Below are 26167 nucleotides of genomic sequence, written 5' to 3'. Positions count from 1 at the left end.
CACCAACCCCCGGCCCCCATCCCCGGCCCGCGTCAGACGGAGCTGCCGCCGCCGCCGCCGCTAGAGCAGCAGCAGCACTCGGGGATCCGGGCCCAGCCGGGGCCGCGGGAGGCGGGGGCGCCCGAGCCCTGGATGTCCCGCAGCGCGGCGGCCAGAGTGAGAAGGGCGGGAGAAGGGGGCTCGGGTGGGGGGCGGCGCCGCTGCTGATGTGGCGGAGGGTGGGAGGCGGCCGCGGCACCCGGATGGAGAGGGTGCCAAGGCTGGAGAGGGTGGTCCTGGGTGGGGGGGTCCAGGAATACGCTCCGCTTCAAGCCAAATCTTGGGAGACAGAGGTCTGGGGCACAGGCCCTCTCTTGCCCAGGTTCTAAAGATAGGGATCCCAGAAAGAGATCTCCCCCTCCAAAAAAATCAAGGACAGGGGGACAGCTTCTAGGTACAACTTCCTAGGCAAGATTTTGGGGATGGGGTCTAAGACACAACCTCCTTAGGAAGCCAAGGCCTCTAGGAGGGGATTCCACACCAGACACAATCCTTACCCCTCCCTGCCTGAGGGGGGTCTCTGAATACAACAACCCTCTAGGCAAGGTCTTGAGAATGGGGACTCAGAGCACAGCTTCCCCACCAAGGCAAGGCCTGGGGGGATTCCAAGCACAGTCTGTCCCCAGGCCTCAGAGGCATCCCGGGCAGAGCATCGCCCCCACACTTGGGCGCTGTCCCAGGAACATCCCTTTCTCAAAACAAGGTCTCTGTGCCTGGGACCCCATCCCCCTCAAGTCTGAATAAAATAATGGGAATTTCAGGCAAACCCCACCAAAAAAAAAAAAAGGCTTGGTCAAGGGTCCCAGGGCACAGGTCTCCTGGGCCACCCTCTTTGTCCCGGGGGCTGCCCAGCTGTCTGGGAGGGGCCCGACCCGCAGACAATCCACCGCTTCCCTCTTCAGTTCTGGCCCCCCAGGCTCCAGGATTCAGGCTGGGCCAGGGGGCGGCTCCCCAGGGACCTGGTACAGCCCTGTCTGTCTGCAGTGTCTGCCGTGCTGGTGACGGCGGCTTTGTGTGTGGTACCTGGGGGGAAGAGGGGGTAGCCAGTGATGGGGAGGTGGCTAAGAGTGTGACCCTGTGTTTTTGTGACTGTGGCTGCCTGTGTGTGTCTGTGTGTGAGCTGCTGCTGGGGACTGTGAGGAATCGTGTGTGTGTGTTTCATGCTTGTGGTTGTGTCTGTTAGTGCCTGTGATTGTATTTGTGTATGACCCCAGCATTTGTGTGACTGTGTATGTATGCATGACAGCTGCTTGCTCCACGTGCAGAACCCTGTACTTTTCATTCCGTCTCTGTTTGTGTGCATAGTTGTGACTCTGGTTGTATCTTTGATTACATCTTTTGTGACCCTCACATATGTACCTTGGTAACTCTAACTGGGTATGTGACAGTATATCCATTGAGTCTGGGGTTGGGCATGTGTATGGCTGACTGAAGATGTGGGTAGAGTTGTGACTGTAAGTGGAGTTGTGTCTATGACTCTCTCCATGTGCGGCTGTTCTAATGACTTCTAGCCTTTGTGGTTGTGTCTCTAGCTGATTTTATATGTGTGTCACACATGTTTGTGTGACACATAACTCTGCCTCCAATTTTGGGTGGATGACTGCCTTTGTATATGAAGTCGCATTGTGCTTATGTGACAGGTTGTGTGCTGGCTGTGACTTATGTGTTTCTGTTCATAACCACATATATGCATGTGATCAGGGCTGTATAAATGACTACATTTAGGTCTGTGTGTTGATACTGACGGATTCCGTGCATTTGTAGCTGTGTATGTGTGATTCGGGTTATGTGTTTGACTTAAGAGTCTGAAACTCTATTAATAGTGAGTTATTTAATTGCATGTGACTCAACCTATAGGTGTGTCTATATGTGCTGGCCCCAGGTGATGGCGTGTGTTTGTGGGGGCGTGTGTATGAGACTGTGACTTCTGTATCTGTGTGTGGCCTGCATGTCTGTGACCCTGGGTGACTCTGCGTGTCTGTGTCTGTGTCACGGTCTGTAAGATTGTGGTCTGCTACACATCGTGTAGCAATGTGGCTGTTTGGGGTGGGTGCGTGTGTGTCCCTGCAGGCGTGCTAGGCTGCTTTGTTGAAGTTGCATGATTTGGTGACAGAGTGAATGTCTCCTGACAGCATACACGTCTCGATCCGGAACCATGTCTTCCGTGTAGATGTAGCTGTAAGTATTCCATCTAGGTGTGTGAAATGGAAATTGTGTGCTGATGTTTCTGTGTGTGAGATATAGTGTGTCTGTCCACATGGGCTGTGATTTTACCTGGTCCTATACTTGTCTGTGTGACTTCCGTGTTTGCAGGAAGAGAGACTATGTTTTTCTGGGATGATGTGACAGTACAGCTGGGAGTCGGTGGATAACTGCAGTAGATGTGCCGTGACTATGATACATGGCTGTGTAATCTGGACACTCCTGGGGTGGGACTTTGGATACATGACCGTTTCTGAAATGCGTATGACTGTGACTCTGAGCCACCAACTGTCTGGCTGTGTCCGAGTGGGGCTCAGGGAGGTCTTTCTCTGGATGGCTGTATGCATGTCTTGAGTTTGTGTGCCTGTTTCTCTCTAATGCATGGGCCGTGGCCATCAGGGTCCCTGTGTGTGGTTGCATATGGAGGACCATCCATAGAAGTGTGGCTGATACTGTGACCAAAGGTATGTCTCTGACTGGGATGTATGACTGTGTAACAGTGTGTGACTAGAAAGGTGTGTTGGTGCAACTGATACGGTTGGGGTTAGTTGTCCTTGTACAGCCATGTGCTGGTCAATGACTAGACACATGTGTCTGCGGCTGGGTGTGACCAAACGTGTGTCAGTATGTTACATGCGTCCCTGACCGGATGTCAACAGGCACCAGGGGAGCTGTGTGTGAACGCTGTGTGTGCCTCAGTGCTAACAGGTGACCTCCAGCCGAGTGTGATTCTTCATGGGTGGGTCTGTGACATAAGTATCTTGGATGCGTGCCTGAGGAAGCAACTCTCCTTGGGTGTGGTTGTTCACAGGCTGCCCTGGTGGGTGTGCCTGGACCCGGCTCTTTGTGGTGGAGAAAAGAGAAGTGACCGAATATCAGTTGCTGATATGACCAAACATCTGTGGCGCTGCCTAGGCAGCCTGGCACTCTGTACATGTGTGCGTGCTTTGTTGCTCAGTCATGTCTTACTCTTTGTGACCCCATGGACTATAGCCCCCTTCCCAGTCTCCTCTGTCCATGGGATTTTCCTGGCAAGAATACTGGAGTGGGTTGCCGTTTCCTTCTCCAAGAATACTGGAGTGGGTTGCCATTTCCTTTTCCAGGGGATCTTCCTGACCCAGGGATTGAACCCGCGTCTCCTGCATTGCAGGCGGATTCTTTACCTGCGGACAAATGGTCTGTAGCAGAGATTGTGTGTCTGTGAACATGGATATGTGGCCAGATATTTACAGTGGCTGTGACTGTTGATGTGTAGCTGTGTGATCCCGTGTGTGTAGCTGTGGTTGTGTCTGTATGTAACTAATTGTGCAGAGCTATAACCAGGTGCTGGGGACAACTGGAAACCAGAGTTGCATGTATACCTGTGACTGTATGTGTGTGTGCAGCCCTGGACATGTGTCTAGAGGGCAAGGCCACTCCCTCTCTGCACCAGCCCCTTGAGTACTGATGGCCTTCTGAGGCCAGGACATCCCCAACAGATGCTCCCCAAACACACCTACTCATTCCTAGGTCCTTGCCACCAGGTGGCTGATCGCCTTAGTAACAGTTGCTATAGTAACCAGGACTCTCATCAGGGATCCTGAGATGAAGGGGGGTTGGCTGATATCCAAAGAAGGGGTGAGGTGGGGGACTGAGCCCCACCCCAAGCCAGCTTCTCAACTTTCCCTCCCTCCCTCGGGCAGGGCGGACCCAGGAGGCCTGAGCAGCATCTGCCCCCTGCCCCCTGTGGGGCCCTGGGGCCCCCTGAAATCTCCAGGACGGAGCCAGGTGAGTGGCCAGCTGGGGACTGGTGAAGGCTGACTGATGGGGTGGGTCTGCCTAGCACAGCCAGAGGAAATGTCCCTGCAGTCACACAGGCTTAATCACACTTATAAGTAGACATCCTCAAATGACTTCCATCACACTCAAGTGACCTCCTTCACAGACTCACCTACCTAGACTGTGTCACACACACACATTCAGACACACACCAGCATCTCTGCACACACAGGTACAGGGTCACACAAACATGCAGACACAATCCTCAACAACATCCAGACTCCCTCCCAGGCAAGTGCTACCAACTTGGGGACTCTCAAGAAATGTCCTCTTGTACAATCTCTCCAACAACACACACAGACCCACACTTTACAGACCACAGCCACACTTTCACAAGCAGATCCAGCCTCACAGAGAGCACCCACGTGCTCGTGCCTATATAAGAGCTACACTTTGGCACACAGTCTCACAAATAAGTCAGCACTGTCATAGACAGTAGCCACATTCTCACACCATCACACCTTCATAAATAACACAAACACAACGTCAAAGACAACAGCCTCATGTCCTCACATACCCTCAGACCCATGGCTGCATACAGACACACCCTCAGAACAACACTCACAGACCCACACTCTGCAACAACAACACATGATCTGACCCAGACACACTGTCACAAACAACAGCCATGGAAACAGGCTCACCACCAACAGCTTCACTCTTAGACATGGTCTTTTGAGTATCTCTCACAGACATACACTGTCATGGGCAACAGCCATCAAAGGCAACAGCCACATCCTCACACAGACACACAGCATCAAAGATAACAGTCATAGACATGGCCTTTCAAAGAAAACAGCTTCATGCTCAAACACAGACCCATCCTCACCGGCAACATTCCCTGACACACACTCACTGCCACTCTCTTTAGCCATGAGCTTCAGGGACCTACACTCAGACAACAACCACAATCTTGGCCACAGACATCCCCTCACAGACAGCATTCACACACACACTCAGACTCACAGACACAACCATTCTCAGACCTGCATCCTTCCACACAACCTTCAACTGTACACACACTCACAGTAGTTGTCCGAGTGGTTGTATCTGCATCAGAGACCAGCCCGTCCCCAACACTCTCTGGCATGGGCTCTGAATCTCAATCCCTGGACCTTCTGTGTCCCCCACCCCCCCCATTTGGACCCATGCAACTCTCAACTCCTGTGCCCTCTGACCACCTCTGACCTTTACCCCTAAACCCCCTGACCTCATGGCCCCTGACTGCTATGCCCTTTACCTCCCAGGTCCCCACTGCCCTAACTTCCCATGACTTTGGATCATCATGCCTCTTGACCGTCACATCTCCAAACTGCAGACCCCTAAAAGCTGTAACTCAGGACACTCCATCCCAGAACTCCACGCCCCTTAGCCCTGTGCCTTTTTTTGGCCTCACAACAGGGCATCTGGGATCTTAGTTCCCCGACCAGTGGGAACCAGTGCCCCCTGTACCCTCTACGTTGGAAGCACTCACCACTGGACAGACAGGGAAGTCCATAGCCCCATGTCTTTTGAATCCCTGCTGCCAATTCTCTCACTCCCCTGCCTTCCAGGTGCCCCCTTGCCAGAATCCCCTAGCTGCTGCTGGTCCATGTTCCCCGAATGTCAGATCCTCTGACCCCGTGACCCCTAACCCTGTAACCCTGCTGCCGTGTTATCTGACCCCGTGCTCCCTGGGCATTGTTTTTCCCCCACCTTGAGCCCCATGCCTCTGACCCTCGCCCTTGACCTGCACACCCTGTTTTGTGTCAGCAGACGGGGCGGGCACCATGAACAAGCTACGGCAGAGCCTGCGGCGGAGAAAGCCAGCCTATGTGCCTGAAGCGTCGCGCCCACACCAGTGGCAGGCGGACGAGGACGCGGTGCGCAAGGGCACGTGCAGCTTCCCGGTCAGGGTGAGTGGGCGGAGCTCGGCTGGGCTTGGCTGCAGCTGTAGTCCCGCGGTTTGCTGTGCTCTTGCGTTCCAGTGTCCTAGAGGTGACTGAGACCTTGGCCTGTGTGGAAGAGACTTGACATCTGCTAAGAACTGTGGAGCCTGCAACATTAGCGCCCCTGCTCCCCCAGCCTGGGTCCCTCACAGTTGGGATTAAAACCCAAGACACATTCTCTTGTGCCAGGAAAATATCAATCACCTGCAGTGTGTGTTGGGGAACTTGGCCCGCCTGGAGTCACACTGTTCTGTGGGAGCTCACAGTCTCCAGGGGGGGCACTAGAAGGTCACAAAGATTCTGTAGCATTTGCAAAGCCCTCTACTGTTAAGTGGGCTTCCCTGATAGGTCAGTTGGTAAAGAATCTGCCTTCAATGCAGGAGCCCCAGGTTCGATTCCTGAGTTGGGAAGATCCGCTCGAGAAGGGATAGGTACCCTCTCCAGTATTCCTGGGCTTCCCTTGTGGCTCAGCTGGCAAAGAATCCGCCTGCAATGCGGGAGACCTGGGTTCGATCCCTGGGTTGGGAAGATCCCGTGGAGAAGGGAAAGGCTACCCACTCCAGTATTGTGGCCTGGAGAATCCCATGGACGGTGTAGTCTATGGGGGTAGCAAAGAGCCTGATACTACTGAGAGACTTTCACTTTCACTACTGTTAAGTGCTTTCTGGTTTAGAGCACCACTACTCTTTACAACACACACTAAAATTTATGAGGGAGAGGGCAAGATTCAGGTTCAAATCTGCACTCAGTCTCTTCCTGGCTAGGAGACAACAGATGATGGTCACAGAAGGGGGAGTCCCCTCCCCCCACCACCCCCGCCCCCGACACACATACTCTCCTCTCCTCCCCACCCTGCCTTATTTTCCCTTCCCCTGGAAGTGGATCTTGTGTGAGAGACTGTTGAGAGGTGCAGGAAATGCTGGAGAGAATGAGGACTGGAAGATGGCCAATAAAGGGTGTTTTACTAAACTACAGCTGTGAGCAACTGAGCTTGATGCCACTGGGGAACTCTGGGAAATCGGACCCTCCCACCCGTGGGGTGAGGGAGCTGGAGCGTGTGTACCCCAGCTCCCATCAGTCATTGCATGAGGCCAGTCCTCAGGCACAGACAGTGTCACTCAGAAGGACACCGAGATGTGTTAAGGAAGCCCAGGGATACAAGAGAGGTGCAGACGTAGATTACGGACTTGTGGACATAGCGGGGGAAGGAGAAGGAGGGCTGAATTGGGGAGAGTTATATTGACATATGTATACTACCATGAACAAAATAGATAGCTATTGGGAAGCTACTGTATAACCCCGGGAGACCAGCTTGGTGCTCTGTGATGACCTAGAGGAGTGGAATGGGGGGTAGGGGATGGGTGGGAGACTCAAGAGGGACGGGATATATGTACACCTGATTTATGTTGTTGTACGGCAGAAACTAACATACCAGGGACAGAGGCAGGGTGAGAATCACTAGTCCGAACTGTGCTTCAGTTTTCTCACTTGTATATCTGGGAGGAGAATGGAGTCCGCCACCTTGTAGGCCTGAGATGCAGAGTAATGAGTTAATATACACAATGTGCTTAGGACACTGCCTGATACAGCAGCCCAGTGAACACTAGGAATCATTGATGACTGTGCTTGTTTCATGTTCTCCCTCCCCTTCCCCACCAAGTACCTGGGCCACGTGGAGGTGGAGGAGTCCCGGGGCATGCACGTGTGTGAAGATGCTGTGAAGAAGTTGAAGGCGGTGAGTGAAGGGCTGGAGCGGGGAGGGAGCAAGGTCAGAGCAGAAGAGGCAGCCCTGCCCACGCCCCCTGTCTGCCTCCATTTCAGATGGGTCGGAAGTCCGTGAAGTCTGTCCTGTGGGTGTCAGCCGATGGGCTCCGGGTTGTGGATGACAAGACCAAGGTAGGAGACCTGTGGGCCTGGGAGTGGGCACCAGTGGGCCCCCCTCTCCTCAGCCTGCTCGAACGGGGCCTTCTCACCCACCTCTGGGATGTCCCTCCCTCGGAGACCTTCGAGATTCAGCTATGGGCTCCTGTAATAAGTTGGCACATTCACAGTCATAATTCAGGATTGAGTCCTGTGGCCATTTGTGAACCGGCATGGAGTGTGGGTGAGAGCACAGACTAGAGCAGTTGCCTCAGCTGGTCTTCCAGCCCACCCACTTTCCTGCTGGGTGACCCTGGGTGTGAGGGGGGCGGGGTAGGATTTAACCCTTGTCATACCTCATTTGCCTCATCTGCAAAAATGAAGATAAAAGTGGAGCCTACCATTCAACGAGAATGTATGTGTAAATAGTTTAAAACCATGCCCGGCATAGCAGAAGTGTTCCGATCAATAAATGTTAGCTGTTATGTGCTTATTGTCCGTCTACCCGGCCAGATGGAAGCACCGTGGAACCAGGACCTGGGTCTCTGTCTGCTCACCATTGAATTCCCTGCCCCTAGCCCGGAGACTGCCCGGGAAGCCAGCCAGCACATGATGACAATTAGGTTAATGACTGAAAAGGATTCACCCCCTCCAGGAAGCTTTGCTGGACTCCCGTCCAGCTTGGGTCAGGCACCTCATCCTGCTCCCAAAAGCCCCTGCACCTCCCAGATCCAGCCCTGAGCCCTCCGCCCATCAAGAACAGCGTGGCTGGGACTCTGGCCTTTCTCCATTGGGTGATGAGTCTGACTCCCGCCCTAAACTCGGGAGCTGCATGTAAGCAGGGCCCACAGCTGTTTCAACAAATGCAGGGTCCCCAAGCCATCTGGGACAGGACACAGTCCAGACACGAAGGGAATACTGAGTGAATACGTGAGAGACAGTTCACACTCCTTTCCTGGCCTCCCTCCCAGGATCTGCTGGTGGACCAGACCATCGAAAAGGTCTCCTTCTGTGCTCCTGACCGCAACCTGGACAAGGCTTTCTCCTACATCTGCCGTGATGGGACCACCCGTCGCTGGATCTGCCACTGTTTCCTGGCGCTCAAGGATTCGGTGAGTACCGCCGAAGCCCAAAGCCACCTGACTCTGTGTCCCCCATGCCCTGGTATTCCCAGCCTCGCCCCGCTGTGTGGTGTCGGGCAGGTCACTCACCTTACCTCTCCTCTGTGTCCTCATCTGGAAAAGGGGGTGTGTTCACAGTCCCTGAGTGCATGCGTGCTATGTCATTTCAGCCGTGTCTGATTCTGTGCCACCCTGTGGACTGTAAGCCTGCCAGGCTCCTCTGTCCATGGAATTCTCCAGGCAAAAGACTGGAGTGGGTTGCCGTGCCCTCCTCCAAAGGATCTTCCCAACTCAGCGATCAAACCCGCAGCTCTTATGTCTCCTGCATTGGCAGGCAGGTTCTTTACCAATAGCGCCACCTGGGAAACCCATTCACAGCCCCTAACAGAGGATTATTGTGAGACTTGACGAGTTTGATACAGAGTATTTGGAACGATGCCTGGCATATAGGAAGCACTCAGAAAAACATTGTTTACCATCCTCCTCCTCTTCGTCAATAATTCTTCATGTTTCTCTGGCTTTTCTCATTTGAGGAGCATATACATACAGTAACACGTACGGATGACCCATGCGTAGCTCCACGAATTTTTCCTTATTTTGAAATTTTACTTATTTATGTATTTCCGTCTGCATCACGGGGCATATGGGATCCTAGTTTGCCAACCAGGGACGGAACCCGTGCCCCCTGCAATGGGAGCTTGGAGTCTTAACCGCTGCACCACCAGGGAAGTCCCAAAGTAATTCAGGTGTACAATTCAGTGACGTATATATATATTCACAATGCTGTTTACACAATTCCGTCACCTCTATCTAGTTCCAGACATTTTATCACTCCTAGAAGACACCTCATACCCACTACCTACTTCCTAGCTCTGTGGAGCTGTCTGTTGTAGACAGTGTGTACAAACTGATTCATACAGTATATGATACTTTATGACTGGCTTCTTTCACTTAGCATAACGTTTTTAAGGTTCGGCCTTGCTGTAACATGACTCAATAGTTCATTCCTTTTAATGAACAAATAATATTCCATTGTATGGACATACCGCCTTTTACTTTATTTATCCATTGATGAGCACTTGGTTTGGTTCTCCCTTTTGGCTATTATGACTAGCGCTTCTATGGGCGTTGGTATGCAAGTATTTGTTTGAATACCTGTTTTTAATTCTTCTGGGTATGTACTTAGGAGTGGAATTGCTGGGGCATATAGTAAGTTTAATTTTTTTTAAGTTGGGGTATAGTTGCTTTACAATGTTGTATTATGCCCCCTCCCTCTTGGACCTGCTTCTCATCCCATCTAGGTCACCAGCAAGCACTGAGCTGGGCTCCCTGCTATACAGCGGGCTCCCACTAGCTATCTGTTTTACACAGAGCAGTGCACATTTTTTGAGTAATTGCCAAATTGTTTTCCTTGGTGGCAGCACCATTTTCATTCCCACTCACACTGTACGAGGGTTCTAATTTCTCCATATCCTTGTCAACACTTTCTTTTATTATAGCCATCCTATAGATGTGAGTGCTATCTCACTGTTGTATTTCCCTGATGACTAATGATGTTGGGCATCTTTTCATGTGCTTATTAGCCAACTGTACATCTTTTTCAGAGAAATACCTATTCAAATCCTTTACGCATTTTTAATTGGGTTGTTTGACATTTTTACTGTTGTGAGAGCTCTTTATATATTCTGGATACTAGATACTTATCAATTGTGTGATTTGCAAAACTTTCCCCTCATTCTGTGGGGTGTCTTTTCACTTTCTTGATAGTGTCCTTTGATGTACAAATGTACACATTTTGATGAAGTTCAATCTCTCAGTTTTTTTCTTTTGTTACTTCTGTTTTGGGTGTCGTATATCATATCTAAGAATTCATTGCCAAATCCAAGGTCATAGAGATTTACCAAATGTCTTATTTAAGAGTTTTATAGTCTTGTTGTTCAGTCACTCGGTCATGTTCAACTCTTTGCGACCTCACGGACTGCAGCACGCCAGACTCCCCTGTCCTTCACCATCTCCTGGAGCTGGCTCAAACTCATGTCCATTGAGTCGGTGATGCCATCCAACCATTTATAGCCTTAGCTCTTATATTTAGGTCTTTGATCCATTTTGAGTTAATTTTTATAAATGATGTAAGGTAGGAGTCAACCTTCATTTATTTTTCATGTGAATGTCCAGTTGCTCCAGTATTTGAGCTCTCAGTTTTGTTGGTCTATATGTCTCTCCTTATGCTAGCATCACATTATTTTGTGGTGACTGCTTTCGCTTTGGGTAAGTTTTTAAACTGGAAAGCGTGAGTTATTCTATTTTATTCTTTTTCCAAATTGTTTTGGCTGTCCTGAGTCCCTTGCAGTTCCATAAGAATTTCAGGATCAGCTTTTCCATCTGTGGAAGAGCCCATTGAGATTTCAAAAGGGATTGCATTCAATCTGCAGAATGCTTTGGAAAATATTGCCCTTTTAACAATATTAGTCTTCCAATCCACAAACACAGGATGTATTTCCATTTATTTAAGTCTTCTTAAATTTCTTTCAACAATGTTGTGTAGTTTTTAATGTTTACATCTTTTATTTCCTTGGTTAAATTTATTCTTAACCATTTTATGATTCTAATAGTACTGTAAATGGAATTGTCTTAATTTCATTTTTTAATTGTTTACTGCTTGTGTATACAGATATAACTGATTTTTTTCATGTGTTGATTTTGTATCCTACAACTGTGCTGAATTTATTTATTTGCACTAATTGTGGCTCCTTTATGATAGTCTAAGTATATGATCATGCTTTCTGCACACAGAAGTAATTTTACTTCTCTCTTTCCAACTTGGGATGCCTTTTATTTCTTTTCCTTGTCTAGTTACTCTAGATAGAACTTCCAATACAGTGTTGAGTAGAAATGATGAAAATGGCATCCTCATCTTATTCCTGACCTAGGGGAAAGCTTTGTCTTTTACCACTGAGGATAATGTTAAGTGTGAGTTTTTCATAAATGTCCTTTATAAGGTTGAGGAAATTCCCTTCTATTCCAATTTTGTTGGATGCCTTTATCAGGAAAGGGTGCTGGATTTTGTCATATGCTTTTCCCATGAAAATCAAGAGAGTCATGTGGGGTTTTTTTCCTTTCATTCTATTAATGTGGTTGATTGATTTTCATATGTTAAACCAACCTTGCATTCCTGGAATAAATCTCACTTGATCATGGTGCATAACCTTTTTAATGTGCTGTTGGATTCAGATTGCTGGCATTGGGTTGAGGATGTTTGTCCTCAAATTTAACTTTAAGAGGTGACTGAGCATCTTGTTTCTGGGAGAAGGAAATGGCAACCCACTCCAGTATTCTTGCCTGTAGAATCCCAGGGACAGAGGAGCCTGGTGGGCTGCCGTCTATGGGATCACGAAGAGTCGGACATGACTGAAGCGACTTAGCATGCTTGCATGCACTGCAAAAGGAAATGGCAACCCACTCCATTATTCTTGCCTGGAGAATCCCAGGGACAGAGGAGCCTGGTGGGCTGCCATCTATGGGGTGGCACAGAGTCGGACACAACTGAAGCGACTTAGCAGCAGCAGCAGCAGCAGAGCGTCTTATTTAGGGAACAAAAGTCAGACATACCTCACGAGAATCCCAACTCTGCCATTCACTTGTTATAATGGGCAGGTTGACCAAACCTTAGTTTCTTCATCTGTACAATAGGTTCACAAGGTTGTCCACCTCCTGGCACTCCTGTGAGGATTCTGTAAAAGGGTGCAAACCAGAGCTCAACGCAGGGCTACACAAGATTTTTGCTGACACATATGTGGGCTTCCCTGTGCCTGGCTTTGTGCCACATGCCCTGCATAGATTCATTCACCTTTCTTGCAACGACCCGATGAAGCAGGTGCTATTACAGCCCTCATTTTACAGATGCGGAGCCTTGGATACTGGAAGTGCTTTTCTTGAGGTCACATAGCTGAGAAATGGGAAGCCAGCATCAATCTCAGGCTCTCTGGCCTTTGTTGTTCAGTTGCTCAGTCATGTCCAATTCTTTGTGACCCCATGAACTGCAGCACACCAGGCTTCCCTGTCCTTCACCATCTCCTGAAGTTTGCTCAAACTCATGTCCATTTGAGTCAGTGATGCTGTCTCTGGCTTTGGAGCCTCTCAAGCAGGCAAACTTGAAAGATTTGTAAAGTCAGCAGTCACTTGTACACCTCTCTACCTAGATCCGGCGATTAACATTTGCCTGGGCTTATATCACTTACCTACACATCTTATTTTTTGATGCATTTCATAGTTGCAGACATCAGAATACTTCCCCAAACACTTCAGCTTGCATACCAGTAAGCAGAATTCGTATTTGTTTCCAGCCTTCTTTTTTGGCCTCAAGTTGTGGCCCATGGGATCTTAGTTCCCTGGCCAGGGTTTGAACCTATGCCCGCTGCAGTGGAAGCATGGAGTCCTAACCACTGGACCCTCCAGCTCCTCTTTTGAAGTGAAATTCATGCTGCCAACAAACCTTAAGTATACATTTGTCAGTTTTGACAACTGTGTCCACTGTGTAAGAAAACTGTGTGACATCAAGATCTAGAGCATTGCCACCAGCCCAGACTGGTCCCCTCGTGCTCAATCTGTCCCCATCCCCACTCTGTAGGAAACAACCACTGTTCTGATGTTTTTCCATCAAAGACTAGTTTTGCCCATCCTGTAAGTTCACAGAGAGTAATACAGTTCAACAGAGCTATACAGTTATTACGCTCTTGTCTGCGGCTTTTGTCCCTCGTCGTGCAGTTGTGCACGGAGGCCCAAGAGAGGTGAAGGGACTCGGGGTCACCCAGCTGCTGGAACCCGGGGCTGCCGGCGTCCGGTCTGCAGCACAGAGTCGCTAAGGCCAACTCCACCTCTTCCCACAGGGCGAGAGGCTGAGCCACGCGGTGGGCTGTGCTTTTGCGGCCTGCCTGGAGAGGAAACAGCGGCGGGAGAAGGAATGCGGGGTCACGGCTGCCTTCGACGCCAGCCGCACCAGCTTCGCCCGCGAGGGCTCCTTCCGCCTGTCTGGGGGCGGGCGGCCGGCGGAGCGAGAGGCCCAGGACAAAAAGAAAGGTGGGTGCTGCCCGGGCGCGGCGGGGCATCGGATGGGCCGGGGGTGTGGCTAAGGGATCTGGTTTGAGCGAGGAAAGCAGAGGTACCGGGGCTCTACGGTTTACAAAGCAGAAAAGAAAACACAAAACAAAACCCAAAACAAGCCACCCCCCTACCCCCCCCAAAAAAAGCAAGGCATCGACCACGAAGTCTGGTTACAGTTTCTACAGCGTACTTGGGGTTAAGGAGTCCTTTGGGCAATATTCTACGGCCACAAACCCTGGCAAAGCTCACCGAGCGCTTTATTATCTGCTAACCCAAGGAGGTTCCCAGGCTTTTCAAACTGTGTATCCACCCTGTTAATGGGTTGTCGAAGTCGAATTGCTGGGTTGTGGTTGGCATTTTAAGAAATAAAATAGAAAACGACAGGAAAATATCAGTGTAAGGGAATGTAGTAAGGGTAAATGCCGTTATGTACTTTTATGTCAGTGGGCCTATGTGCATGGTGCGGGAGGGGGACGGGTTACCAGGTAACAAGTATTTCTTACTGTGGATTGCTGTCATGAACGTTGGAAAAATACTTGGCAAGCTCTAACATTCTAGGTCAAAGGCAAACAGTTTGTAAGTTCTCTAACTGTGTTTTTAAATATTTGAATGTATTATGTGTTGGGTCAAAACATAATTTAAAAATTTTTTTTACTGTGGATTTTAGGTTTTAAATTTTTGGAAAACACTGCTTAGAATTTACAAAGAATTTACCATTGGATTCAGGATAATCTGCAGAGATTTGACAAATATTATTAATAAAAAAATGCACTGTTCGATTGTGTATTGGATCCTGGATATTATATAAATATATGTATTCAATGTTCAATTCAATATATTTTTTTAATATATATATGTTGAAATGTATATTAATATCCATAAAGAATATGAGTAGAAATTGGAATATGGACTGTAGATTACCTAATGGTATCATATCCATGTTTAATTCCTCAAGTGAGAAATTATACTGATAAAATTCTTTACAAATTATCTATTTTACATATAGTAGTGTGTATCTGTTAGTCTCAAACCCCTAATTTATCCCCCCTCCCACTTCCCCTTTGGTAACCATAGGCTTGTTTTCTATGTCTGTGAGTCTATTCTATGTCTGTTTGTTTGGTTTTTTTCCTAATTTTATTTATTTATTTTTGGCTGTGCTGTCTTCTTTGTTGCCTGGGCTTTTCTCTAGTTGCAGCAAGCGGGGGCTTCTCATTGCGGGGGCTTCTCTTGTTGCAGAGTCCAGGCTCTAGAGCTTGAGGGCTTCCGTGGTTGCAGCAAGTGGGCTGAGTTGTTTCCGCTCCTGGTCTCTAGAGCACAGGCTCAATAGTTGTGCTACATGGACTTAGTTGCTCTGTGGCATGTGGGATCTTCCCCAGACCAGGGATGGAAACTGTGTCTCCTGCATTGGCAGGCAGATTCACTGAGCCACAGAGGAAGTCCTATTTCTTTTTTGTGAATAAGTTCATTTGTATCATTTTTTTAGATCCCACATATAAGGGACACCTTTGATATTTGTCTTTCTCTGTCTGACTTGCCTCACTTAATATGATCATCTCTAAGGCCATTCATGTTGCTGTAAATGGCATTATTTCACTCCTTTTTATGGCTGAGTAATATTCCATTGTAAATATACATATATATGCACCATATATTCTTCACCCATTCATCTGTCAGTGGACATTTACATTATTTCCATGTCCTGGCTGTTGCGTGCAACTTAAATGTTACAGAAAGACAGTTATGGAAGAAGAGACAGCTGGAATACCATAACAAGTTAACACTGGGGAACGTTGGTTAAGAGAACCTGTGTGCTCTGTGTTCCATTTTTACATCTTTTCTGTAAGCTTAAAACATTTCTAGCTAAAAAGTTAAGAAAACAAGTTTTTATCACTTGCTATAATATTCAGGTTTACAGTGTCTATTTTTCTTGGTAAATTATGGGACCGCTTACAAACCTCTTGACAAATTTAAAGATTTATTCACAGCTTACAAAATATTTTCTGTTTACATCGTCTATCAGAACTTGTAAAGAACTTAATCAGTGGCAAAGCAGATTACAAAGTATAGTTAACACAGGGCCTGCATATATGATATTTTATTGTTTGCAAAAGAACACACTGAGTGGGTAAGTTTACTACTTATATAGGATATTAGAATTCACCAAGAATGGCATTTGCTTTAGAGTTGGCGATGGATTTTGCTGTTTGAATCCAAAGGATATTATAATTTCCAGGTAGAAAGCATTTTAGAGTTTGCACCGCAAAAGTGAGAGTTTACAAAGTGTGGTATGTGATTTGCTGAACACATCATGGGGTTTTGCCCAGTGATGCACTGATTCACAGTCTGGAGGCACCGAATGTCTACCAAAGAGCTCTCTTCAGTTTAGGAGATAGGGAACAGTGCCCTTTCCGCAAAGTTGTTTACCAAGCTTTTGTGGGATTCCAGAGCAATTGAACATTCACTGTCTCAACTGAGGCTCTCAGGAGGCCTGGGAAGATGTTTATTCCAGGTTCAGTTGGGGAAACTGCATCCCAGAGATAGGAGGAGACTTTCTGAGGCCCCAGGTGGTGGGGGCAGAAGTGGTTTAGTGGTTCTAACCTGTCCCAGCCTGGTTCCACTGCCCCCAGCCTGACCTGGAGAAGGAAATGGCAACCCACTCCAGTATTCTTGCCTAGAGAATCCCATTGACAGAGGAGCCTGGTGGGCTGCCGTCTATGGGGTCGCACAGAGTTGGACACAACTGAAGTGACTTAGCAGGTATGCATGCATGCATTGGAGAAGGAAATGGCAACCCACTCCAGTATTTTTGCCTGGAGAATCCCATGGACAGAGAAGCCTGGTAGGCTGCCGTCTACGGAGTCGCACAAAGTCGACTTAGCAGCCGCAGCAGCAGCCTGACCTGGGGGAGAGCCTCATCGCCCCCTCGTGGATGATGGGAGAAGCGCTGGGCAGCCTCCCTGCCTTCCTTGTGCTAAGTCACTTCAGTTGTGTTCGACTCTTTGCGACCCCATGGACTGTGGTCCTGATGCCGGGGCTCCAGCACTGGCGAACGACGAGCTGATCTGCGTGCAGAGGGCACTGATGCTGTCGCTGCCACTGGCCCCAGGCGGCTCCATCTCAGGCACTGGGAGGTCAGAGAACAGGACCAGGCTCTGCCCTTGACCCCAGTTCTGCGGGTGGCCCTCACAAGGTATGTGGGTCGTGATTCACTCTGCAGTAACTAAATAGCCATGGCCACAGAAATAGCTGTGCATGTGTGTGTGTGTCACACCTGAGTGGTACAAGAGCCAAGCAGTATGTGACTTGGGGCCTCTGTGCACAACTGCACGACGAGGGATAAAACCCACAGACAAGAGCATAATACTGTATGGCTCCGTTGAACTGTATACTCTATGTGAACTTGCAGATTGGGCAAAAGTAGTCTGTGATGAAAAAATACCAGGACAGTGGTTGTTTCTTAAGCAGTGGAGACCAACTGAGCACGAGGGGATGGTCTGGGTTGGTGGCAATGTTCTAGAGCTTGATGTTACACAGTGTATACAGTTGTCAAAATTCACAAATGTAAACTTAAGGTTTGTAGCCAGCATGGGGCTCCTCTGTCTGTGGGATTCTCCAGGCAAGAACACTGGAGTGGGTTGTCATGCCCTCTTCCAGGGGATCTTCCAACCCAGGGATCAGACCCCTGACTCATATCTCCTGCATTGGCAGGCAGGTTTTCTACCACTAGTGCAGCCTGGGAAGCCCCTGAGTTTAACCTCACTAGCACTCATCTTCCCTGGTGGCTCAAACAGTAAAGAATCCGCCTACAATGCGGGAGACCTGGGTTCAATCCCTGGGTTGGGAAGATCCCCTGGAGGAGGGCATGGCAACCCACTCCAGTGTTCTTGCCTGGAGAATCTCCACGGACAGAGGAGCCTGGCGGGCTGCAGTCCATGAGGTCACAAAGAGTCGGACACGACTGAGTGACTAACACACACACATGCAAAGCACTCAGGCTGTGGCTCAGGTGTGGCCACTTGGGAGGATGGCTGTGTGTTTGTGTATAGGTAGGAGTGAGAGAACCCTGCCATTTGGTGCTGAGTGGGGAGACCAGGTACCCACCGAGGACAAAGAGCAGCCCCAGAGGGGAGCGATCCCAAGCTGAGAGATTGAAACAATCTGGAAAACTCCTCAGAGCAAGTGTGCCAAGCTGGCTCTAGAACAGCGGGTAGCAACTGAAGGAATGGAGGAGGTACTTGAGGCAGGAAGAGTGGTGGGAGGCAGACAAAGAACGGAGCAGATGGAATGACGGAGGATGACAGCGTGATGTGGAGAGAGCAGGCCAGAGGAAGAGGCAGGCTAGCACAGTCGTGTGGAGCTCAGATTGTGGAATCAGCCTGCCCCTTCCTTCACAGTGTGGCTCAGGCAAGTCACTTGCCATTGCTGGGCTTCAGTTACCACATCTGTAAAATGGGGATAAAGATAGTTTCAACCTCATTGGGTGGCGGTGAGGATTGAATGAGTTCATCCTTTCAAGGCACTTGGAACACTGCCTGATACATTGGTCATGCACCAAAGAAGTGTTTGTTAAATTGATTAGAAAGGGAGACAGGCAATCTCTGAGGGAGAAATAGCAGAACCAGCAGAGGAAGATGGATGGAGGACAGAAAGCTTGAGACACACAGAGGGTCAAGTTGGGTGATGACTCCCCACAGGCCTCCTGGGGAAAGTGGTCTTGGCTTGAGTGGGGATGAGGGACATTTTAGGGCTCTGACCAGTTTGTCTTAAGGCCAGGGCACATGGGGTAAGAAAGGCAGCATTGGAAAACAATCAAGGGGACTGAGGAGAGGCTCCATGCCAAGGGGAGGTATCTAACCATCTCTCTCCCCCATGTCTCTAGCAGAAGCAGCAGCTGCCCCAACTGCGGCTCCTGGCCCTGCCCAGCCTGGGCACGTGTCCCCAACACCAGCCACCACATCCCCTGGTGAGAAGGGTGAGGCAGGCACCCCAGTGCCTGCAGGCACCACTGCAGCTGCCATCCCCCGGCGCCATGCCCCCCTGGAGCAGCTGGTTCGTCAGGGTTCCTTCCGTGGGTTCCCAGCACTCAGCCAGAAGAACTCGCCCTTCAAACGGCAGCTGAGCCTACGGCTGAATGAGCTGCCATCCACGCTGCAGCGCCGCACTGACTTCCAGGTGAAGGGCACAGGTGAGCCCAGGACTCAGCAAGAAGGAACATTGGGATCAATGCCCCTGACTGTTCTGAGCAACAGATAGGGAAGAGATGATACACATCACGATTGATTAGCACAGTCTGCCTCAGGCAAAGGAAAGGTGGAACACATCATGATCAATTAGCAATGTCTGCCATCAGTCTGGGCAAGGAGAGAGGAAGTGTAAGCTGTGATCCATTAGCAATGTCTGCTCCGGGTAAGGGATAGCACAAAGGTGGCTCAAGTCATGATCAGTTAGTACTGTCCGCTGTATTTAGGGACAGGAGAGAGGTGGCATACATAATGATTGACGAAAACTTCCGTGGGCAGGGGAGAGGAGAGCAGCTGGGCCCGGATGCCATGCTGTTGCTCAGGAGACTGAAGCACCATAGGCTAATGCTTCCTTCCAAGCTTTTGACCAGTACAGCCATGAGATACAGGTGAAGGATACAGGTTCAGAGGAATGTCTGTTTAGGGCAGGGAGAACAGAGTGATGGCAGACATCACGGTCTCCTTACAGTGTCTGGCATGAACAAGAAAAGAGAGTAAGGCGGCACACCACATGATTAATTACCAAAATTCGTTTTGGGCAAGCGAGAAGAGAGAGCAGGATCGTTACATTTTGCTCAAGAGATGAATCCCAGAATTTGGCTTATGGAAGCAGGAGACGAAGGGCACAAGTAGCCTGGGGATCATGGAATCAGGGAGCACAGTGACAGATTCGTCATGTTGCTTGTGGATAAAGGACTGTGGGAGGCAGGACCCATTGTTATTGATTAGACATGCCTTCCTGGGAGAGTGACAAGGCAAAAGGTAGTGTGTCATCATTGATTAGCAATGTCTGCTACCCTGGTGATAGGAGAGAGGCAATACAAATGTCCTTTTTTGTTGGAGGAAAGATGGAATTACCAGTCCTTTCTTACAGCATTTGGCCAGTAGAGCCATGAGGTCTTGCCAGGTGAAGGGTAAAGTGAGCAACAGTTTAACGGGAGAAAAGCATCGTGTTTGATTACTAATGTCTGCCGTGGACCAGGAAAAGAAGAGAGATGGCATATGTCATGATTTAAAAACAACGTCTGCCATGGGGAAGAGAGAAGAGAGGTGGCAGGGAACTGGGTTTTGCCCGAGGGAGACAGGCTGGAGGGCTGCCTTTCCTCCCAGCTGTCAGTGAAGTCATGCGGTCTGGCTCGCTCTCCTGTTACCATATGCCAGATCTGTGACACCTCCCCCTTACGGCCCCTGGGATTGGTGTGGGAGGTGTTGATCTGTATCCAGGAGGCTGGGCTAGTCCAAAAGGTGACTGCAGAGCAGGTGCCAACGCTTGTTGGGAAAGACGCACGCTCACTCCATATCCTGCAGCTCACTCCCGTGTCCTGCACACACCCTCGCATTTGCTGTCTTCATTAAGCAGCCTGCCAGTAAGCACACCCCCAGGGCTCTCACATCTGCTCTCTGAGGGGGCAGACACCCCAGACTTCATGTGGAGGCCTTGAGTGCCTGTAGCCAATTGCACACTTGCTTGGATGTGACTTGCTACCCAGAAATTTCATAGACTCACATAGATGTCCCACTCTGCTGCGGGTATCATGCTCGGAAGTCACACACTTAGAGACGCAACCGAAAGTCACACACACACACACACACAGAAGTTGCAGAACCAGGTGTGACCATTATACACACTTAGAAAACACATAATCAATACAAACTGTTATATATAAAACAGATAACCAAGGCCCTGCTGTATAGCACAGGGAACTATTAATATATTCAATATCCAGTAATAAACCATAGTGGAAAAGAATATGAAAAAGAATTCACACACACGTATATACACGGATGTATGTATAACTGAATCACTCTGCTGTCACACACTGCTTGACTCTCGTACCACTCAGGTGTGACACACACACACATGCACAGTTATTTTTGTGGCCACGGCCGCTTGGCTACTGCAGAGTGAGTGCGCTGACACACACACCTTGTGAGGGCCACCCGCAGGGCTGGGGCCAAGGGCAGGACCTGCTCACTGACCTCCGCCCTTTCCTGACCTCCCAGTGCCTGAGATGGAGCCGCCTGGGGCCAGTGACAGCGACAGCATCAGTGCCCTCTGCACGCAGATCAGCTCATCGTTCGCCAGTGCTGGAGCCCCGGCATCAGGGCCCCCGCCGGCCCCTACAGGTAGATGCCGCCCTTCCCCTGAGCCAGAGCCCTGCAGTGCTGCTCCCGCCTCCCCCTGCTTCTTTCAGGACCACTGCAGAGACTCTGGGAATCTTGGAATCCCACAAGCTTGGAACCCTGGGTCATCTCAGAGCTATGAGATTGCCATAGAAACCATAGATTACCATAGATTCTATTACCGTAGAATCCATAGGTTACCATGGATCATTCAAGATCACCCTAAAATCATGGAATCAATCACTGTAGCACCATGGAATCATCTGCGAGCCATGGATCATTTAAGAGCTACGAATCATTGTAGAATCGTAGAATCTACCACTTCGGAACCATGCACCATCTTAGGTCATTTCAGGGACATGGATTCATCCTAGAACCATGAAATAACATAAGAATTACGGGATTAGAACTTTAGAACCATGGGATCAATGTTTAAAACCTTCCTGTCTTAGAATTGTAAAATCTAGACACCTACAGTCTTTGAATCACAAGATATTAGAGCCTAATACATTTGGAGCCACAAAACCTTGGAATCTCACAGCCTCAAAAGCAGACTCTCTGAGAAAATAATGCCAGACAATCCCCCTCAAGCCACATGCTTATCCCAGAACCAGGGAAGCACCTTGGAATTCCAAACAATGTAAATTTAGAACTCTAGAATCTTCGAAAACGCAAACTTAAAACTACTGAAACTTACCCACCGTGTTAGAATAGTACATTCTGAGAAAGAGCCATGTGATCTTAGAATCTTAGCCTTCTAAAGCAATACTGTCAAAATATTAGACCCAAGGGTAATATTGAAAAGTATTTAATAACAGGTTTGTTACTGACCAACCAGAAGGGAAACCAGCCTGGGTGACTGTCACCCTTGCCTATATTTTTCCATCTCAGGACCTTAGAATCTCAGAACTGAATTTTCTGAGAGCTGTATGACCTTATGTGGTTCAGGAGGGGTCAAGTCATTTGTCCAAAGTCCGTGCAGTTAATGAGGAGCCAGGCTAGAGGCAAGGCAGGCAGCCTGGTGCAGCATCTGGTCCCCAGCCTGGGGTTCTCTCTGCTGCAGCCCACTTCTAACTGCCCCTCTTCTCTCTCCAGGGACTTCTGCCTGGGGTGAGCCCTCTGTGCCCCCTGCAGCTGCCTTCCAGCCCGGGCACAAGCGGACCCCTTCGGAGGCCGAGAGGTGGCTGGAGGAAGTGTCCCAGGTGGCAAAGGCGCAGCAGCAGCAGCAGCAGCAGCAGGCGGCCCCTGTGCCCACTGTGCCCCCCAGCCTGCAGCCCTTCCCTGCCCCCGTGGGGCCCTTCGACGCCACACCTGCCCAGGTGGCTGTGTTCCTGCCGGCCCCGCACATGCAGCCCCCTTTTGTGCCCACCTATCCTGGCTTGGGCTACCCACCCATGCCCCGTGTGCCTGTGGTGGGCATCACCCCTTCACAGATGGTGGCCAACGCCTTCTGCTCAGCCGCTCAGCTCCAGCCCCAACCCGCCACCCTGCTCGGAAAAGCTGGGGCCTTCCCACCCCCTGTTGCCCCCAGCGCCCCTGGGGGCCAGGCCCGTCCACGCCCCAGTGGGGCGCCCTGGCCCCCAGAGCCAGCACCGGCCCCGGCCCCTGAGTTGGACCCCTTTGAGGCCCAGTGGGCAGCATTAGAAGGCAAACCTGCTGTGGAGAAGCCTTCCAACCCCTTCTCGGGCGACCTGCAGAAGACCTTCGAGATTGAACTGTAGCCCGAGCCACCCTGCCCACCTCATCATCTCTGGGTGCCCCACACCTGGGAGTGGAGGCCCAACCTCTCCTCTAGTCCTGCACCCTCCCATGGCCCCTCTAACCCCTTCTCTCGACCACCTCCCACAACCACTACGGAACTGACATTGTGACGCCCAGGTTGCAGCGGGATGGAATTCAGGGACGGACCCAGCCTGGCTAAGGGACTCATTTCTCTGCCAGACTTAGGCTGGCACAACCTCCTCTCCCCTCACTCCAGACACAGGGGGATGGCCACAGTCCCACTGAGCACCTTGGTTCGAGCTACATTTCCCAGTTTCTGTTGTTGACCTTCTCTACCTTCCAGTGTTGGGTGGGATGGAGGCAGGATACCCACCTAGGGGCCCTCCTGGGCCCCACATGAGTGCCCATCCCCAAGTCTGATCATCCCACCCCCATACACAGCACAAGCAAAGGGCTTCCTTCTGCCCACCTGCTGCGTTCACTGCCAATGCTGTGCTCACCCCTCCCCTCCCCTCGGGGGCCCACCTCTTCTTTGGACCAAGGTCTCAAGGGGATAGGGGGCCAAGTTGGGAGGCCAGGAGGTGGGGTAGGAGGAAGGGGAAAGGGAAGACAAAGAAGCTCAGTTACCTCACGTCGGTGCCCGCTGGGGAGGGGCTCCAGGAAGAAGGAAGGGGTGCCTGGCGGGTACTTTTCTATCTTTTATTTCCAGATTTTTTTGTATCTAAACTTGCAGATTTGTATTATACAAGGACAACCAATAAAGGAAGAATATAATGGTGCCCCTTGAGAAAGCAGGGTGTGTGTCCAGGGGAGACGGTGTGGAGACCAAGCCTTTCCTCCCAGTCACCTAAAACCAAAGGCAGTAAAAAGGGCCTCTCTGCGTATTAGCCTCTGAGTCATAGCATGGTAGCAGGTAACGCTGACCTAGGACTCAAGAAGTGGATATTAGTGGGTACCCCAAATTAATCACCCCATTTCTGATTCTACAGATTTTGAACCAAAGAATTATGTAAATATATATGTGTGTGTAATGGCACCCCACTCCAGTACTCTTGCCTGGAAAATCCCATGGACAGAGGAGCCTGGTAGGCTGCAGTCCATGTGGTCTTGAAGAGTCAGATACAGCTGAGCGACTACACTTTCACTTTTCACTTTCATGCATTGGAGAAGGAAATGGCAACCCACTCCAGTGTTCTTGCCTGGAGAATCCCAGGGACGGGGGAGCCTGTTGGACCTCTCTGGGGTCGCACAGAGTCGGACATGACTGAAGCAAAGCGACTTAGTAGCAGCAGCATATATATATATATAATCTGCTTCTAATAAGTGTAGTATTAATATTTTAAATAATTAGGTTTGGAATAGCACAGCTTTGAGCTGGCTTCATGTTCCACCAATTGCATTTTCCATAACAGGTCAAAGTGTCATCTGACATGGCAGCACATTTTCAAGTTTCTCTATTAGTTTCCTGGGTTCCTTGATAACAATCTATAAAGTCCTATATTTAAAAATATATACTATATAGATGACATGTTTAATCCTTTATAGCTCTTTAAAATGAGGAGGCTGGTCTCAAGAAACCCAACCCCATATATTCATTTGATAAATCAGGAAATTGAGTCACTTACCCAAGGTCACACATCTGACTAGTGGAGGAGCTGGGATTCAACTCCAGCTTCTGGTTGACCTCAAGGCCAGTCATTGAACCACCAAGCTGTGAGGGGAGAAGCCTAGGATCTGCCCTCAAGGGTTTACATTCCATCCCGTCAACCAGCTGGATCCTGGAGTAGGGAACCTGTGACAGATGGTCTGCCTGGGCACCAAAGAGGGCTCCTAGGGAGCAAGCAAAGGACTCTGCTTGGAAGGAGCTGTGCTTCAATCCAAGCCTCTGCAGATGCTATTTCTTCTGCCTACAATACCTTTCCTGACACTGCACCTTCTCCAAGAAGAATGCTGGACCAATACTCATTCTTTTTAAAAGCTTTTTTTTGTATTGCAGTTTGCTTTATTTTGGGGCTCCCCTGGTGGCTCAGACAGTGAAGAATCTGCCTGTAATACAGGAAACCTGGGTTCAATCCTTGGGTCTGGAAGACTTCCTGGAGAAGGGAATGGCCACCCACTCCAGTATCCTTTTCTGGGAAATCCCACGGACAGAGGAGCCTGGCAGGCTACCGTCCATGAGGTCACAAAGAGTCGGACGCGACTGAGTGACTAACACTTGCTTTATTTTCCCCTAATAATAGAATGCCCTGGACATGCCATTTCATATCGGTGAGTCAGATATAGATCCGTGTCAGCCCTCCGTTAACAGTTCACAGGACGCTATTCATTCTTCAGGCCTCAGTTCAAAGATCTCTTTGTAGAGGTGAAGCCTCTTCCAAGGTCCCGCCCCCATCCAATCCTTTCAAAACTCTGTCACCCTTCAGGCCAAGTCTGGAGCGCTCAGTCTCCAGTTGGGTCCTCCAGGGCCCTGAGCGTCCCCCATCCTGGCCCTAACTCCTGTTTCTCCCAGACCAGGCCCGACCCACCCTGCGCTGTCACTATCTGATCTCCCAGTGGACTATGGGTGAGGGATGGGTCTGGGGCTGTCTTGGTCATTTTGATGTCCGGGCACAAGGCCAGGCCCAGAAGAGGTCGTTTCAGCAATTCACCTCTACAAACCACGGGCGAGTGAGAGAGGCAGAAAGAGCCCAGGACTCGGAGGTGATGCGAATCACTGGTATGATGGGGAAACAGGCCACGCAGCACACAGAAAATCAAGGACAGAGTCAAGACCGTCGTCTTCCATGCCAGAGGCTGACCTTTACAGAAAGCCATTCTTCCCTGTGCCCAAAGCAGTCTTTCTCAGACGCCCTCCCCCCCCCCCGCGCGCGCGCACACACACACACACACACACACACACACACACACACGAAGCCCCCCTCCCCCCAATCCCCGTTGAAGCAGATGTGGAGTTCCGCGGACCCGTTATCTCCCAAAGACCTCCCACGGCCTCCTCTTTGCCAGTTTCCCCATC

The 26167-nt window shown here is 49.9% G+C and overlaps 1 protein-coding gene across 1 annotated transcript; it reads left to right on the top strand.

Annotated features, from left to right (window-relative positions):
• Positions 1–132: 132 nt before the first annotated feature.
• On the top strand, positions 133–23651 carry NUMBL (NUMB like endocytic adaptor protein). Its single transcript, XM_068992256.1, has 10 exons — positions 133–156; positions 3924–4008; positions 5815–5954; positions 7648–7722; positions 7809–7883; positions 8819–8959; positions 13855–14044; positions 18948–19253; positions 21313–21435; positions 22528–23651. The coding sequence occupies exons 1-10, from the start codon at positions 133–135 to the stop codon at positions 23151–23153; spliced, it is 1785 nt and encodes a 594-aa protein (XP_068848357.1). The 3' UTR covers positions 23154–23651.
• The last annotated feature ends 2516 nt before the right edge of the window (positions 23652–26167 follow it).

Source organism: Capricornis sumatraensis, chromosome 20 (genome assembly GCF_032405125.1).
Source record: "Capricornis sumatraensis isolate serow.1 chromosome 20, serow.2, whole genome shotgun sequence".
NCBI classification, from domain to species: Eukaryota; Metazoa; Chordata; class Mammalia; order Artiodactyla; family Bovidae; genus Capricornis; species Capricornis sumatraensis.
The sequence above is the reverse complement of the archived record's forward strand: the minus strand, read 5'-3'. Positions and strand labels throughout refer to the sequence as shown.